This window comes from Ranitomeya variabilis, chromosome 7 (genome assembly GCF_051348905.1).
Source record: "Ranitomeya variabilis isolate aRanVar5 chromosome 7, aRanVar5.hap1, whole genome shotgun sequence".
NCBI classification, from domain to species: Eukaryota; Metazoa; Chordata; class Amphibia; order Anura; family Dendrobatidae; genus Ranitomeya; species Ranitomeya variabilis.
Genome location: NC_135238.1, coordinates 11,583,660 through 11,602,478, shown reverse-complemented (window position 1 = coordinate 11,602,478; position 18,819 = coordinate 11,583,660). Strand labels below are relative to the sequence as shown.

The 18,819-nt window shown below is 46.2% G+C and overlaps 2 protein-coding genes across 4 annotated transcripts in view; both read left to right on the top strand.

Annotated features, from left to right (window-relative positions):
* Positions 1-18,819, top strand: part of LOC143785299 (E3 ubiquitin/ISG15 ligase TRIM25-like) — a 59,901-nt gene that overhangs the window by 18,652 nt on the left and 22,430 nt on the right. Inside the window, exon 2 of one of the 3 annotated variants that reach the window (XM_077274050.1) lies at positions 5,428-8,260. The exons of the other annotated variants lie outside the window; for them this stretch is intronic. Within the exon in view, the coding sequence (XP_077130165.1) occupies positions 5,447-7,195 (1,749 nt within the window). The 5' untranslated portion in view covers positions 5,428-5,446 and the 3' untranslated portion in view covers positions 7,196-8,260. Of the gene's footprint in view, positions 1-5,427; positions 8,261-18,819 lie in introns of those variants that run through there. 3 annotated transcript variants of the gene reach the window in all.
* Positions 15,203-16,925, top strand: LOC143785302 (E3 ubiquitin/ISG15 ligase TRIM25-like). Its single transcript, XM_077274057.1, has one exon. It carries the CDS (start codon positions 15,249-15,251, stop codon positions 16,791-16,793), a length of 1,545 nt encoding a protein of 514 aa, XP_077130172.1. The 5' UTR covers positions 15,203-15,248; the 3' UTR covers positions 16,794-16,925.

Genomic DNA, 18,819 nt, shown 5'->3' with positions numbered 1-18,819 from the left:
TTTACAATTATTCCTGAAATTTCTAAACTTAAATCTGTCTCCGGAAAACAGTTCAGGAATCGGTATCTTAGGTTCTGACCTAGGATTTCTGATAACATAGTCTTGTATGCCCTGCACACGAGCAGCAAGCTGGTCCACACTTGTAATCAAGGTCTGGACATTCATGTCTGCAGCAATCACAAGCCACTCAGAGGTAAAGGGGAAAAGAAAAAAAAAAAAAAAATGAGAGAGAGAAAAAAAAACTCAGAACTTTCTTTCTTATAATCCCGCTTCTGCAATGCATTTAACATTTAATACTGGCCTGGCAAACTGTTATGACCCCAATGGCGAGGGTCTCAGAGATATCAGCCAGTCTGCGAAGTACAAAAATCCAGCTCATAGGGCAGTGGTAACTGGGTTGACCATATATCTACTCCTAACGCCAACACTAGAAGTAGCCGGGGAACATGCCTACGTTGGTCGCTAGATGTCTCGCGCCAGCCGGAGAGCTAACTACCCCTAGAAGAGGAAAATAAAGACCTCTCTTGCATCCAGAGAAAGGACCCCAAAAGTAGGATACAAGCCCCCCACAAATAATAACGGTGAGGTAAGAGGAAATGACAAACACAGAGATGAACTAGGTATAGCAAAGAGAGGCCCACTTACTAATAGCAGAATGTAGTAAGATAACTTATATGGTCAACAAAAACCCTATCAAAAATCCACACTGGAGATTCAAGAACCCCCGAACCGTCTAACGGCCCGGGGGGAGCACACCAGCCACCCTAGAGCTTCCAGCAAGGTCAGGATACAGATTAAACACAAGCTGGACAGAAATGCAAAACAAAAACAGATAGCAAAAAGCAAAAAAGCAGACTTAGCTTAATCAAGCAGGAACCAGGATCAGTAGACAAGAGCACTACAGATTAGCTCTGATATCAACGTTGCCAGGCATTGAACTGAAGGTCCAGGGAGCTTATATAGCAACACCCCTGACCTAACGACCCAGGTGAGCATACAAGGGATGAATGACATACCCAGAGTCAAATCCCTAGTAGCCACTAGAGGGAGCCAAAAGGTAAATTCACAACAGCTCCCCCCGGAGGCCCAGCTGTGAAATGTATTGGTGTCTGTGATACCTGATCAGATGAACTCCTTCAGTGCCATCGGACGCACCATAGCTCCCCTTAGTGGCGGAGCCACAGTACTGCAACGACCAGGACTCTGGGGCGCTGCACTCCCCCCTGGTTAAACACAGTACTCCGGGACTGGGAAGAAAACAACAATACAAGTTAGCAAAAAGACGTGCAATAACAATAAGCATATTTGAACAGGCTTCCCTTTATGGGAGGTAAGGACACTTGAACGTTACAAACATAGTAAAATATCATAGCAACATGCTATAATTAACTTCTGTTACCCAACCGGGTATTCTACTAAGTGCAAAATTGTTGAACAATAATTTAACATTGCCCTTAAGGACATACACTCGGTATCCACTAAAGACCTTCTTATAATCACATTATAAGGTAATTTAACTTTTTTCATTCTCCTTCTTTAAATCTGCAGGACCGCCTGTCCTATCGGCACCAGACCTACTGCCTCTCCTTTCTTTTACAGGACCGCCCCGTTCAGCCAGGGCCTACTGCCTTTTCAACTACTATACACAGTATAGAACATAACATTACTTTCAGTTTAAGAGCATTGAGTCATCTCTACATGACTCCTAGGAGGACTCAGGGTTTACCTTCTATCCTAACTATCTATCAACATTATCAAGCATTTTCTTTTGAACATTAAACCTTCTCATTATCTTTCTTTCTTGCATGCTGGACACCACATCTATCCCTACAGGTCCACTGCATCCTGCTTCTATCTTTCACCTTTTACTTCTCAGAGCACATCATCAGTATTTCTTCACATTTAACTAATTAAACACATATAACTTTTCTCATATAAGCATTATCATCTTTCTTTGGTCAAGACATTATTGCTTCCTATCTTAAGCAATATCACAGTTTAAGCATAACAAATGAACATCCCCTTTAAGAGGGGACCAAGTCTCTATGAGGTAGCGTTTCTTCTCAAGCTACCAGTCCATACTCAGCAAAGGTTCCAGTGCGGTATCTTCGCAAAGAGTCTTTATTTAAGTAAAAACCAGTAAGAAGCCCCTTTAAGAAGGTGCAAACTATTTACAAGCAGTTTGTATCATGCACTGTTCATGATCCAGCAGTTCTTTTCAACAATGAGGAAACGGGAAACAAAAGCAAAAGCAGAGGAAGGGATCCCGGGTAAACAAAGGGATCCCTTTAAGAGTTAACCCAGGTCGGGTTTAAAGCAGCAAAAAGCAGGGAAACAAACAGTTAACTATGTACAGTTTCAGGTTTCCGAGGTTTAGTTGGACGGCTTCCAGGGCTGCACCTGGCACTTTACCCCTCTTGGCCCGGGAAGAGTGAGGTCCAGGGTTACACCCAGTGCTGGACAAACGCCGTTAATCCGTCTTGCATGTACTGTTAAATCGTGCGCAGCGATGGAGGTCTGCGCAGCTTGAGTAGGGACATTTGCTGCAGCAGAGGTAGCGGCTGCTGCAAGACCAGTCACTGGAATGGAGTCAGCAGTTGTGGCACTAGCAGTCACTGGAGGGGTGTCGGTCGTCAGGGCAGGGTCGTCCTTCATACCTGCTTCAGATGCGGTCCCTCCGGTGCCGGTCTGCTCTGCCTCCGCTGGGGTCTGGAATGCTGGCTGCAGGGCTTTGCGCTGCGGCGTCGTCATCTCCGCTCGCAGCATCTCGCTTTCCGGCAGGGCCTTGCTTTCCAGCTTCGGAGCGCTGGGACTTCTTTCCTGTTCCGGACCAGATGAGGCTGCCGACAGACGTCTGGTGAGGCTCCTGATGATGGCCTTCTTCCACCCGGCCTCAGTGCTCAGCTGGGTCCGCCAGGGTCGGTCGCTGAGCTCGTCCACTCCGGCCTGCAGGAATTCAGCATCAGTGGTGGAGGCTTGGTTGCGGTGCCCCTCCGGGTGGCTGGGGGAGTCCTCTGCTCCGACCCCACGCTCCGGCTCCGGGCGGCTCGCCATGGCGTCCTCCATGTCGCTCACTTCTTCTTCCTGGTCCTTTTCCCGCTCTCTCCTTCGTGGGCGGTTTTGTTTTCTCAGTCTCTGCCCACCATTGAGGATCAGGAGGCGGATCTCGGCTGCTGACGGACACGTCCTCAAGGGGCCGAGATATTTAGACTGGGCGGCCATTGTCTTTCGCGCCCTTCAGCTTGTTCACGCCCACTTCCACGCCCTTCTTCTTCTCCTGCGCTCTCCTTAGCGCTGTAATGGCGGCGGTTTTGGTGCGAATTTTTGGCGGCAAGTGACAATCCACAGTCTTTGCAATAAAGTACAGTCCAAGCACAATAAATCACAGTTCCAAGACACACATGACCTGATTCTTCAGGCTTAAGTAGATCCTGTTCGTGACGCCAAGTTGGAGCGCCCCCACACCGCCGCAGGGCCGAGGGGTACCCGGAGCCGGGCCTCTGAGTTATCAGTTCTGGGGTTGTCACGGTGGCTAGACCCGGTCCGTGGCCCTGTCTGTCAGTGGGGGACGTCCGGTGCAATAAGTGGTGGTGTAGCGGTGCAGTTGTGGGGTGCAGGTCGCGGTAAATAACGAGGACACCAGGTTGCAGTCTCTTTACCTCTTTACTGAAGATCTCTGGGTCCTCAGTCCAGAATACGGCTCACCAGGCTGCGCAAGTCCGGCCGGTCCAATGACACTTCCAGAGTTCTCTTCACAGGAGGAAATCTGTGCCTTCCCCCTAGCGCTATGTGTTGTAGTCCTTCCCTGCTGTGCTTACGGAAAGTACCCCACAACTGTTGTCTGTTTCTGATGTTCCCTCACAACTCGACTAGATGATGTTCTGCTAATCCTCTGTCCCTCCCTGAGGTTCGGGTAGGAATGGCACCCGTTTGACGGGTAGGCCTGGAGTTCTTCCGGGACCCTAGAGACGCCCCTCTCCCACAATTGCCTCCCAAGACTTCATAGGTGATTTGAGTTAGACAGCCCGCCTGAGACTGACTGCCCTGCCGCTGTTTGGAGTATTGCTTGAAGCTGAATGTTATTCTACTCCCTCGGCGTTCCGGCCACCGGTAGTGCGCCTCAGTAGGATGTTGCTTCGGTCTTACAGCACGACTCCTACTGGTATTCTCCTATTGCTTGATCTCGTTTCTCACTCAGCACAATCTGTCTCGCTTCTAGTCCTTTCTTGGGTCCCGCCGCTTCCCGGAGCTGGCGCGGACCCGTTACGTTCTTTTCAATGCCAAGCCTCTGTCAGGATCCCACCCCTGACAGAGACCCTACTGTCTCTTCCTCCACAACACCCTCTGCCACCAGGTGTTGCTTCATCCAATCCAGTCAGCTTTCTGATCTAACTTCCTGCCTGACCCCCAGTTTACCCACTATGGTGGGGAGTGGCCTAATGAATAGCACCCTTAGCTCCCCCCGGAGGCCCAGCTGTGAAATGTATTGGTGTCTGTGATACCTGATCAGATGAACTCCTTCAGTGCCATCGGACGCACCGTAGCTCCCCTTAGTGGCGGAGCCACAGTACTGCAACGACCAGGACTCTGGGGCGCTGCACATTGATAATAAAATACTGATGAATACAATCCTTGACTGTATGAATAAGGTTTTGGGAGAAGTAGTACAGACAGCCTAACCTAAATGGAGAAACATGGATCCAAAAGACCTTTTGCAAGTAGCTAAGGGAGTTGATCAAACCAAGTCCAAACGGCCGGTCATGTAGGCTAGAGAACAAGGAAAACAGTGGAAAGAGAGAGAGGGCAAATATTACACCAAATATAAAACGTTAATAAAAATATTAAACAGCATATAAGACTGAGACTAGTTAATTCTAAAAAATATAGAGGACAGATTAACCCTTCCATATCAGTTGCGAGAGGTGCCAGAAATAAGGTTTATTTGGTCTAATATTTTCTTAATAATTGTGTTAGGTTTTGAGAAACTGTTATTAGTTCATTGAGAAGACTACATATCAACACCATCTCATAACATGTTTGTGAGAAGAGGGGAGCTGGTGAACATTTAAGATGGCCACTACATTTGTCGGTAAAATGGTATAAAAGTCTTGCGCACACGGTAATAAATAGATTTGTTTATGCTCCCGACAGTGTGCGTTTGCATTTTCTCTTCTCCAAGAAAAGGCTGAAATTCACAATTTTGCCTCACTGGCGATCCGGCTATCTGACTCTAGTTTTGTGGTTTCTCTGCTTTCTTTTGTTTCTTTGTTCTCGTGGAGGATTCTCTATACTACAAGCAGGTGAAATAAGTACTACTCTCATCCAACCTTAGGCCCTGTTAATGATTTTCTTTCTCATTTTCTGAGTTTCAGGGGTTAATAGTTTATTCTCAAAAACTCAGTCTCTCTAATGTTTTTTCAATTTCAGTTCCTGCTTTCCCACTACAATGGCGTCTGCTGAGCTGAGGGACGAGCTGGACTGCTCCATCTGCCTGAGCCTCTATGCAGATCCCGTATCCCTAAAATGTGGACACAACTTCTGCCGCTCATGTATTGTGAGTGTGCTGGATGCACAGGAGGCGGCTGGAGGGTATTCCTGTCCTGACTGCAGAGCAGAATATCCGGAGCGTCCGGCCCTGGAGAAGAACCGAATGCTGAGGAACATAGTGGAACATTTTTCATCTACTCAGCCTGGTATGGAGGAGACCAGAATCTTCTGTACTTACTGTACAAAGTCTCCTGTACCGGCTGTGAAATCCTGTCTACATTGTGAGACCTCGCTATGTGATGACCACCTGACAGCCCACAATAAGACAGTGGATCATATATTAATAGATCCCACTGATTCTTTTGGTTACAAAAAATGTTCCCTCCACAAGAAGGTTCTGGAGTATTACTGTCCGCAGGATGCAGCTTGTCTGTGTGTATCTTGTTGTTTGGTTGGTGTACACCGAGGACACCAGGTGGAACTTCTAGATGAGGCTTCTGAGAAGAAGAAAAAGGAACTGAGGAAATATCTGGATGAACTAAATCCACAAAAATCAGAAATTGAGACAAGAGTCCAGAATCTGCAGGATCGTAAGAGGAAGATCCAGGATAAATCCTCCGATAAGAGGAAGAACATCAGTAAGATATTTATGGACATTAAGAAGCAACTGGAAGCGGCAGAAAATGAAGCACTGAGCGAGGTCACCAGGCAGGAGGAGAAGATTGTGTCCCAAATATCTCAATTGATCAAGGAACTGGAAATAAAAGTGGACGAGCTGTACAAGAAGATGTGTCATGTGGAGGAGATGTGTCGTGTCACCGAACCAATAAGACTCTTACAAGAAAGTGACATTACAGTATGTAGTCATGGAGGTGATGAGGACACAGGGGGAGATGGTGAAGAGGTCAGTTCTGAGGAGGATATGGATGTGGGACAAGACTCAGGACATGCTGATGTTCATGTGTCTGGCATCAAAGAGCAGGAAAACATGACTGACCCAATTATTGACCTACATAAATCAGATCAAGAAGACTCTTGTTGTGGTCAAAGTATGGTTGTACATGAGGAATCTTCAGATGAGGACCTAGATGAGATGACTGATCTAGATGAGGTTCTGATCTCACTGACCTTACACAGATCTATGAGGGATATTGTCACCAATGTAACGTCAGAGCTCGGGATCCATGTTCCAGACATATTACTGGATGTGGACACTGCTCATAAAAGGGTGAAGATATCAGAAGATCTGAAAACGGCAACACAATCAAAACAAAAACAGGAGAGGCCAGAATCGCAAGATAGATTTGTGTCTTGCTCCCAGGTGTTAAGCAGATGTGTCCTCTCCTCAGGACGACATTACTGGGAGGTAGAATGGGACCAGATAGGAGAATGTAGCATTGGATTGTCCTATCCCAGTATAGAAAGGGAAGGAGAACAGTCTTGGATTGGACTTAATAATAAATCTTGGTGTTTGGATATGTATGCTACACTATGCCAAGTATTGCACAACTCGGTCGAATTAACTCTCACTGTAACGCCAACATGTCCAACACTTGGAGTCTTCTTAGACTATGAGGCCGGGCGTCTGTCCTTCTATGAGCTGTGTGACCCCATCAGACACTTGCATACCCTCACCGCCTCCTTCACTGAACCCCTACATGTTGTCTTGTATGTGTATAAAGGAGCCTCTGTTACAATAAGAAGCTGAGGTCGAGATTAAATGTTCATGTGTGAATTGTCCCAGTTGTTGGGTTACTTCTATCTCATTAACTTCTGGTATATGGATTGAATATGCCATAACTTTTGTGACTTTTGGGACCCCACTAGTCCCGAGAATGAAGGAACCAAAGCCTCCCCTTAACGCTTCCTAGTATGAGTATTGGCTGTGTTTTTTTTTTTTTTTATTTATGTTTTTTGGTCTACAAAAAGCACAGCACAATACATTAACACCTCCAGACACATTCCATAAGTGTACGTCACCATCGGGTAGGGGTTCCTGCAAATTAATGATTGGTTACATCATGGCGATCATGCAGGCACAGCTTATCTTTGCTTACGTGGTAGCTGAGTTCTGTCTCCCACACGATCGGCACCCCCACGATGTGATCACTTGCTGCCAATGATGGTCATCCCAATCGGAGGTCAAATAATGACCTCTGGGTCTGCTAGTTATGGGGGGCCTGTTAGAGCTTTCTGGGACCAAGATCTAAAAAGGTGTTCTGGCAATGTCACTGAGTATAATGCATTGCAGTACATGTGCATTAGAGCAATGATCAGAAAAGTAATCGCACAAGTCCCATAAAGGCACTAAGTACTGTAAATAAATAAAAAAATAAAATAAAACACAAATGAACAAATCCTTTAAAAAAAAAATAAATTTGACCATAAATAATAATTTGGTTAAATACAAAGCTAAATAAAATGTTCGGAACAACCTAATCTATTAAACTGACACATTTAACCCCTTAGTGAGCAATTAAAAAAGAAAAAGTGGCAGAATCTAAGTTTTCATCACACTGTTGAACAAAACAAATAATAAATTTAATAAAAAAGTCGTATGCAAACAAGAATGGTGCCTCTGATATCGCCATCTTATCCCACAAAAAACAAGTCCTCATTTAGCTCCATCAGCGCAAAAGTAAAAATTCTGCAGCTGCTAGAATAAGGCAATGCAAAAACATTTTTTTTTTTCTAGAACATTGTTTTTATTGTGTAAAAAGTAGCAAAACCTCAAATGATGTGAATTTGGAATTGTTGTAATCTCACCGACCTGAAGAATAAATAAAATAAATAAAACCAGTTCTTCACCTGCTGTTGATTTGTTCATTGTGCCTCCCAAAGATTGCAGTAAGGTTCGGCTCACATTTATCCTGTGCTCGGCACTGAGCTCTTACACCGGAGTTTCCATGTAAGGCTACGTTCACATTTGCGGTCGGCGCCGCAGCATCGGTCGCCGCATGCGTCATGCGCCCCTATACTTAACATGGGGGCGCATGGACATGCGTCGCACTTGCGTTTTGCGCCGCATGCGTCACTGCGGCGCCCGCCTCTGGGCGCAGAGGATGCAGCAAGTTGCATTTTTGCTGCGTCCAAAATCAATGAAAAAAAGGACGCATGCGGCGCAAAACGCATCGTTGTGCATGCGTTTTGCTGCATTTTTGTTTGCGTTGTGCGTTGCGGCGCTGACGCTGCGGCGCCCAACGCAAATGTGAACGTAGCCTAAGTCTCTGAAATACGTGATTCTGACAAATCCCCAGAGGAATATTCTATATAATGAGGCAAATAAAGGCACTGTGGATGCCGTCTGACCTATGATCCAGCGGTTTCAGTCATTTTAGGATTGCATAAAAGCACGATCAACCACATTGTATTTTTTTCGGGGTGCAATTGGGCCCAAATGGTTCTGTACACTGTGGCCTCTGTTCACACAGGATGCATCATAGTTAGCACTGGGCAGCCCACCATAGGGCGTCATTAATAGGCTGAGAACCAGATGCTCTCATTCCTTGTGTGAACACGCCACATACAGAGTATATTTTTTTGCACTGGTGTGCCACACGGCCAATCCCTGATTGAAGGCTGGCTGTTTCATTTGGTATTGCACCTGCGCAGGTGCCATTTTACTTGGGTCCGCTGCACCCTGTCAGTGCAATTGTATTGAGGCCCAGTTAGACAGGTAAGCATCTCTGCCGGTTTTTGGTTTGTTTTGTTTTTTGACAGATTGATCTACTAGTGATCGTTCTCTCCCCATCATTGTTCCTCATTCGGTGTATAGAGGCCGGGAACAAGCGTCAAGACTTCAATGTTGTTCGCACTCGTTTAACGGCCTGAAATCAGCGCATGTAAATGCAGGACCAAAATGTCTGTGTGATGGTGCAATATGTGAGCATTTGGGGCCCCACTTTAAACTATTGCCCAGGACCCCACTATATTTAAAACCATCCCTAGACAACCTAAGGGTTCGTCAGTGAATGATGGCATGGCTAAGGAGGATGTTTCTGACTTCTGTACCGTTTTGAAAGGGCGGTTGCACTTCTTTGAAGGGCTTGGCATGGGGCCCTTATGGTGAAATTGGATATAGTCAGCTTTCCGTCTCCTGCCGGTTGATCTCAATTGTTATCGCCTCCTGGGTTGCTGTGTAGATGGTGAGTTTTATTACGACACTGGTTTACCTATGGGCTGCTCCATATCATGCCGCGCTACCCATTCGAGAAATCCTACGTTACCTGAACAATTTCCTTTATATTTCCCCTGAAGGTAGTGACCAGTGTCAGTACAGACTTGATTCATTCTGTTGCTTGATGTCCCTCTTCGTAGTACCTACTTTGTCTGAGAAGACTGAGGGCTCTGTGAGTAATTTGTCATTTTTAGGTATTGAGCTGGCTCGGAGGAGATGGTTTTCACGTTGCATGAAGAAATGATGGTTAAGCTATTAAACTTAGTCTGGAGTTTTTGTTCTGTTTCCAAAATGACCTTGAAGCAAATACAATTGCTTTTAGGGCTTTTTAGTTTTTCTGCGTTGGGTGATGCCTATGTGGTGGGGTATTTTGTGGCGGCTATCTTTGTCCACATGGGGAGTAACCATCATTTTTGTTAGTGAGTATAACGGCTGCACTTGTGTCCAGGATGCTGAGATGTCGAATTCGGAACGTTCAATTTGTACACATTCGGCCAGTTCCAAGGGTTTCGGTGAAATTTTTGGTAAGGAGTGGTGTGCCGCTAGCTGGCCTGGTGAATTGAAAACTAGCCCGCTGGGTAAGAGTTTAGTTTTCCTGAAGTTGTTCCCCATAGTGGTAGCAATGGAACTGTGGGGAGAGGATTTAAGTAACAAGAAGATCTGCTTCTGGTCTGATAATACGGGTGTGGTTCACAGGATTAATAATTAACCATCATCATCTCTGCCAGTGTTTGCTTTTGCTTGGTCATCTTGTTCTTCATTGCTTGCAACGGAATATCTGGTTCAGGTCTCGCCATGTACCCAGTATTCAAAATACTTGTGCTGATGCTCTTTCCGGTTTCCATTGGCAGGAGTTTTCTCTTATGCCAGAAGCATCCGAGGTAGTCAGGACCTGTCCCCCAGAACGATGACTAGCACATGATGGAGCCGATTCGTTCTTCAGTGGCTCCTTCTTCATGGAACAGTTATGGTAAGACGTGGAGCGAGTGGTGTAGCATTTCTAATCAGTCTGATAAGGCAAGACTTTTGAAAGAAATGACGCTCTGTTTTCTTCAGCTCAGGTCCAGTGGTGTATCCTATACAGGGGTTAGGAGGAGGTTAGCTAATAAGATTTTATTTTTGGTTTTATGGTTTAGTGGACGTCCCAAAAGCCTTAAGCCTTCGACAAGCTTTGAGGGGTTGGAGAAGGGAACATGTTAGTAGAGTGTTGTCTCCCCATTTCATACAGTCTTCTGGGACGGCTCTTTACAAAAGCTGAGGTAGTATGTGGAGAAGTTTTTGAAGCCGCATTAAGCGGGACTTAAGTGAGGGGTGAGAATGGGGCTATTCGGGTGAGAATGAGGAGTTCTAAAACTGACCATTTCAGTCAAGGGGTTTGGATATCATTAGAGAGTCGACGTTTTGGTCTGCCATTCTCGATGGTCATGTCTTGTCTGTCTGGCATTCGGGAAGAAATTTCATTTCGCATCATGACCTGTCGCCATTGACGTGTTTTCAGATTCGTGCCATCTATAAGCGCCGCCTATTTGAAGTTGGTGCTTCACCCAAGGAGTTTGGTACGCATTCTTTTCGTATAGGTGTGGTCACTGAAGCGGCTAGGGCAGATATGTCTAATGGGGAGGTCATGAGAATCGGGAGATGGAAATCTAATTACTTTGCAGGTTACATTTGCCCTGATCTATTAAACTGATGTGGTTGCATATTGCAGGTCAGTCGTCCTATCATGTGGTTCCTTAGGCACTTTTGCATCTTTTGGGTGGCCCAGAGGACTATTTGCTGAGCCGAAGAGAAGACTCTAGGATTTTGTGACATCAAGGCAGTCTGGAAAAGGATTTGTGATCTTAAATGTTTTTTTTTAAGCTTCCTAAAGCTATGGAAATGAGCAGAAATGGCAGCTCTCCAATCACCCTAGTAATGCAGGCAGGAGGCTATGATTTATGTTTTTTTGAAGATGGCGGAGCTCCTGACTTAAATGCGTGCTTCAGAGAGATGATTTTAGTATGTTCTAAATTTGGAAATAATTTCATGGGTGACATCGTAAAGGGCCAGGAATGCTGTGGCGGTTGAAAAGCCCCAGAACAGTCAACGGTGGCACTTCTTGTTTTGTTCGCTCAAAGGCCGCACAGACAATTGGTAAGGGATCACCGTCGGCTAACGTGACGAGATGGACTGCATTTAAATGATGTGGCTTTAGACATCTTCTTATCAGGTTTGCAGGATGGGGTTGGGCTCTTTTTCTTTAGTGGGGTGCAGTGTAGGTATACATGAGCCCCTTTGTAGTGGTGAATTATCAAAAAAATGGAACAGATGGAGCTGAAGACAGACTTGCCCATCGGGAGTCCCCGCCGTTTTAGATATTGGTGTTTTAGAGTTTAATGGTTTAAAATGTTTTGTGTTATACTAGGAGAAATAATAAACTAAAGATTGTTTTTCCGTTCCTCGTCATGTTTTGGAGAGCTCTGCTTTCTTTTGGTGAAGAATTATTATTTATTATTATTATAGCGCCATTCATTCTCTGGTGCGTTACAAGTGAGGAGGGGTATACATAATAAAAACAAGTACAATAATCTTAATTAATACAAGTTACGACAGGTACAGGAGGAGAGAGAGGACCCTGCTCGCGAGGGCTCAGTCTACAATCAAAGGCTTACATTGAGAAGCTGAAAACCCATCCTGGACTAGTCCTCCTCTCCCAGCTGCCGGTTAGCTACAATAGGGGAGATGAGAGGTTTCAGCTGCTGTAGGATGTAATCTATGTCCTGGGTCAGGGCAGGTTTTCACACCCTGGATGTCGGCAATGATTCCATTCACTGACAGCAGGGCAGGCAGAGATCATGGAAATCCGTTAACGTGCTCAAAAGCGTTTAAATTCTAGAACTGTACCAGAAGGTGTCACTGTTGGCTCACCAGGCGCTATAATGTACCGTAATATTGTATAATGCGATGAACTGTAAGATGTATTTTATGCTATACACACCCCAACCCTCCCAACATGGCAAGCAGGGATTATAATGGCACCCTTAATGTGATGTGTCATGGGAAAAATGCTAAAAGAAAAATGAGACATTACACAGAATGGGAGGAGGACATCTGGGCACCCCATCCTTGTCACCCACCGCTGGCGGTGTCCTGAGGCTGAGCCCCATGTCAACTTGGTCTGTGACGTTGTCTAAGAATGGGAAGATATGAGTTTCTGAAGCGTACATGTAATTGGGGGGCTGATCCGGGGTCTATAAATAAATATATATATACCGTAATATTTTTGGTGTTTCTTGGGTATATTTTTGTGGTTTGGTAGAGTCGGCATTTGATAGTCTGCTTTTAGCTTAGCTGAGATGTATTTATGGGAGCCGTTTTTTTTTTTTTTTTTGTCGTCCGTTTTCCTCGGTCCGAGACATGCTGCGATGGCCCCCGACACTCGGCCGACTCTCGGCTCACTCGCACCCATATAGGCCTATGGGTGTGAGTGAGACAATGCACATCACTCGGATATCATCTCTGAGATGGCTCGGAGCACAGACGCATGACACTCGGCTCCCACTCACAGCAGTAGGAGCCCAGGGTCATTAGCATATCGCATCGGATGCAATAAGCTAGTGTGATCCTGGCCATAAGGGTGAATCTGGCCTGAGGCTAGTTTTATGAGATCTGATCTGAGGCCTCTATTGGGAGGGGATTTTGGTCTAGGCCATGGGGTCTGATCTGTTTCTAATTTGTTGTAGGGGGTTTGTGTTTATCGGGTTTGTTTGGGTGGTCTGGTTTCATTAGTAGGCCCGGAGTGACATTGTAAGAAGATGAACCGGACCGGGAATGCCTCTCTTGCACCGTTCTGGGACTGTCACCATTGTTGCACGGGGAAGAGTTATGGCCCGGATCTACCTATGCATATGTCAGCAGGGGGCGGGTCAGAGATAAAAATGGCTGTGCGCGGGAAAAAGGCAGGAGTCCTGGCGGGGAGACAGAGCGTGCAGCAGGGTGAGGTGAAGACCTTGTTAGCGGAGCATCTCATGAGCGCAGGCCCACCTTGCACACCCCCTGTGATCGTGTCCACTGATCGCGGACATCAGACTGCTACGCACCTGTCGTCCTCCGTTTCTGGAGGTGACTCACACTTGAGACCAGTGACTGCTGCGGGCGTGCTGCCTAACCGAGACCAGTTAACTGGTGCCAGAGCACAGACTCCTCACCCTCAAACACCGCGGAGCAGAGCCACGCTCCAGCCGTATCGCACATAGAACTGACACCAGTACGAGGAAACCGTGGGAATGGGCACGCACCTAGTTCAATAAAGACTCTCTGCCTGCATCGAGTAACCGGACCTCCATCTACCCAGGACAACCGAGATACCGTTGAAGACCAAGACGCTGCAATCCAGAAGCCGACAGACTGATACTCTTCTTCTAATTTTGAACATTCTTGTTTCCCCTCTCCATCCCTCCAGTTTCAGTATTGTTATATTCCCTACCTCCCATACCTATTTTCTCCCTGCCAGGAGTTTACATCTGTTAATAAATTGAACTCTTGATCTGCCTCCCGTCCGTGACGACATCCCGATCCCTGCAATGTCATGCCTCAAGATGCCACGTTGAGTTTACAAATCAGAAGAGGCACCAGAGATGGGGTCAGGAAGGAGGCGGTTCATTGGCCTTCCATTCGGCGGTCACCGAGTACTGACTAGGCCATTGGACCAGGGTCCTACCAATCGAATTTTTTTTTTTTTTTTTATAAATCTGGTCTATTGTTTAAGGGGATCTGGTCTCGGGTCTTTATATATTTTATAGGGTCTAATTGCCACTCTGTATTCTGTGGGGTCTGCTGTGATGTCAGGTTGCTATCACTTGTGTATTGTCTGCCTGGGATGGTGGGAGGTTTCTGATTTTCTGATTTCTTCATTAGATCTGTGTCTCTTCTCTGATCATGATTCTGTGACTTTTTCCACAGCTCCGTGCTGAGGACAGGGATAATTTTAGCGTTACTGTACATCCCATCGTCTATTTTGGCCGTCACCTTTTATGAGGGCCAGGAATAGCCGGTAATCCTATCCTGCTCGCTCAGTGTCTTTCCCGGCCGCTGACCAGGCAGAATTCCTGCCCCTCGTAGCGAGATCCATTGTGAAGCTTTTCCAAACAAAAATAAAAATACATTCCTGATAAATATCGGTTGTCCTCATCTGTCAATTAATGAAAAACTTCTTGGATGGTTGGAAACTTCTTGGATGGTTGGGTGCTAAACAGTATACCAATATGGCTGGCAGTATTAGTCTTACAAAGGGAGTTGTCACTCATTTTTCCCAGGCTCTTAATTCGTAAGTCCACCAGATTAATGCAGGTTTTACACTCGGCCATATTGGTGGTCATCCAGTTCTCCCAAGATCTGTTTACTGGGTTTTGGGCTCAGTAACCTTGGACTGTGAGTTTGTTGTGGGGACACTCAGGTGGCAGATCAGGTTCACACTGCGTACTTGAAGACTCAGCCGAGTGTAATTATCAGAAGGAACAGCTGAGACGTGCAGAACGCTACAACAGCTGAAGTCTGAAGTGAACTCGGCACTGTTGCCGCTGTGCTCCACTCCTTGCTGGACTCGATGGCGACTGCAGATCTGAAGGACGAGCTGAATTGTTCCATATGCCTCAATATCTACACTGAGCCTGTAACTCTGAGATGTGGCCACAGCTTCTGTCAGGGGTGTATCCGATCAGTACTGGACAGGCAAGATGGGGTTGGCATCTACACCTGTCCAGAATGCCGCGCAGAATACCAAAAGCGCCCACCATTGCGAAGGAACTTGAAGCTTTGTAACATCGTGGAGCATTTCCAGTCAACACAACCAGAGGGGAAGCCTCCCGGGATCTTCTGCACCTACTGCGTCCATGCCTCTGTCCTCGCAGTCAAGACTTGCCTCATGTGCGAAGCTTCTCTGTGCAGTGTCCATCTGAGTGTTCACAGCAAATCCACTGACCACATCTTGACGGAGCCCACCAGCTCCATGGACAACAGAAAATGTGCCACCCACCAGGAGATGCTAAAGTATTACTGCTGTAAAGATGCCGCCTGCATCTGCGTGTCATGTTGCGTGTTTGGAGAACATCGAGGACATCAGGTGGAACTTCTCAAAGAGGCTTCTGAGAAGAAGAAAGCAAAACTGAGAAAAGTTCTGGAAAAGCTGTCCTCAAAACGTGAAGAGACGGAGAAGAGCGTGCAAAGTTTACAAGATCACAAGAGGGGAGTCCAGGAGAAAGCCGCAAACATGACGACAAAGGTGACTGCTCTGTTTAAGGACATCAGGGCCCAGGTCCAAGCTCTGGAGGAACGGGTCTTGAGTGACATCTCCAGACAGAGGGATAAGGTCTCTCTTTCAGTCACTGATCTGATCCAGCAACTGGAGATAAAGAAGGAGGAGTTGTCCAGGAAGATGGCATACATCGAGGAGCTGTGCAAAGTGCCCGATCCACTCGCCATCCTACAGGGACGGGACGTCAGCAGAGCTGAGCCAGATGAAGGACTTAGTAAGAGGCTACAGGTTGTAGGTGATCTTGATGAAGTTCTGACCTCGTTGACCCTACAGTCGTCTTTATCCAGTATTGTGACCAACTTAAAGCAAAACGTCAACATCCAAAACTTACTGCTGGACATTAAGACAGCGGCTGTTGATGTGGCTGTGTCCGGAGACCTGAAGAGTGCTACGTGGTCCAAGACCCCGATCTGGACAAAAGCTTCACAAAGATTTAAAAACTTTTGTCAGGTTCTGAGTTTTCAGAGTTTTGGCTCCGGAAAGATTTACTGGGAAGTGGAGACCAGTGAACTAGGGAATTGGAGAGTGGGGGTGGCATATCCCAGCATGGAGCGGAAGGGAGATCTGTCCGGGATAGGCCAGAACAACAAATCCTGGTGCCTTCGCCTGTGTCAGAAGGATTATCTCGTCGCTCACGCTGCAAAAGAGATTCCACTACAGATAGAGACCTCGCTGCAGAGACTAGGGGTATTCCTGGACTACGAGGCAGGGCGGCTGTCCTTCTATCAGCTATGTGACCCCATTCAACATCTGCACACCTTCACTGCCACCTTCACAGAGCCTCTTCATGCAGTGTTTCTGGTATGGCGGGATGGTTGGGTGAGAATCCGGAGCTAAGAATACAAACACAGACCCTGGTCCCGCCGGATGGAAGCGCTTCGAGCCTTATCCTAACTGCTAGCATCTCTGGTGCCTCTTCTGATTGGTAGGACTTGTGTGATGTCCATGTATGCGTTGTGCTGCAACAATGACATCACACTGGGCTTGCCAATCAGAAGATGAGTTGAGGATTGCTGCAGGTGGCAAGGTGGAGGTTTGGAGGACTCCCAACTGGTGGCCACTTAGTAGTGGGTACTGGGCCAGGGTCCTACGAATTGTTTCACTCCTCTTTAATTACGAACGGTATAAAAATATGAAGCGCTAATTTTAAAGGAACACTCCAGACAAAACTCAGTGGGTGGAGCCCCAGACGGCATTATAGTGCTCCACCCCCTCAGTTAATATGTAGTGTTTTGATTTTACGTGGAAGGTTCCTTTAACAAAGAAGTAGTCCAGAAAGGCTCCTCATGAGCTTTGCTAAAGTTTCCCTTTTTAAAGCTGCTTGTCAAACCCTATTAATGTAAAAGGATACCCAGATCTACACCAATGATCCCTTGTGTGCTGGATCAAGGTGGGTCTGAACATTGGGACTTAGCGATCAACAGAATGGGGGACTTTGCATTCTCCCCTGACCTCAAGACCATGGCGGGAGTTGTTGACTTGAGTGCAGGTGGCTATAGACTCTGTTCATCAGTCGTGGGGCCTGAATGAAGCTTCATTCAGACAAGGTCTTCCAACCGAGGGAGAACAGCGATTGATGGGTGTCCCAATGGGTAGATCCACACCGATCTATCCAGTGGTTATTTGATCATTCTGTGTAGATCAAAACCGTGTAATGAAAAGTTGTGGGATACGTACGTACGTATATATGTCCAAAAAGCAAAGGAAAGGATGGCACTCACCGACCCATTAAAACATCCCTTTTAATGAAGTACCATTAATAAAACAGCTGCAGGAGAGTCCTGTGTGGAGTGGCTGGAAGACGGACGTTTAGCCCAATGTGCGCTTCTATGGGTCCTGCGCTTCTGCCAGGACCCGTAGAAGTGCACATTGCGCGAAACGGCCGTCGTCCAGCCACTCCACACTAGACTCTGCTGCAGCTGTTTTTTTAATGGTACTTTATTAAAATGGATGTTTTAATGGGTCGGTGAGTGCCATCCTTTCCTTCACATTTTGGACATTGACTTTATTCGTTTGCTTGATTGCTTGGATTGGCTTCCGAGAGCCCGGGGACGGGTCTAATCAGTGTTTCCCAGCTGCAGTGGCCAGAAGGTGTTGCAGCAGTGTGGATAAATATGTAATTTTTTTTTTATTATTATTATTTTTACTTTGGCTCTGCTTGATTTCAGTGAATCGGAACTTTTTATTGCCGATATAGAATTTTATTTTTTTAACCACCTAGTCCAATGCTACATCATCTCTGGTTGTGAAAATTCACGATAACCATATTTTACGTTATCTTGTATATTTTACTTGCAATACTTCTGTTGACCACATGGTTCGCTGTTCAAAAATATCCTACAGAAACATGAAGCGCATAAGATCCACATCTATACAAAGCTCCACCCAGTGGTGAAAACATTTATTGCAGTCATTTACATTTATTCTGCAAAACTCCATTTAGTCCTCGTGTGGAATATGAATGAATATTTCATATGTGTGACACAAATGTATCTCGCTTGTCTGTTAAATTTTACTACTTTATGGGTTATTTTTTGATGTTACTCTCTGTATGCAGAAACCCATCAATAAACCTTTCCTTCTGAAGAATTATGTGACTTTTTACATTTTTGGTCTCCTCCACTGGACATATCTGGCCACATTTCTCTAGGTTTGTGGCCTGTCCACTACTTCTCCATGACCCTCCCCACCCTCTTATTCCTTGCTCATGTTTCTAACTGGATGAGCCCCATTTCCCCAGGAGTCCTATAGCAGTTGCCTATTCTGCCTCTTTAGCAAGTCAAGAGTTTCAATAAGGTGTGGGGCTTCGGCAAATTTTCATTTATGGAGGCAACCATGGACATTAATGAGGTGGGGATTAAAA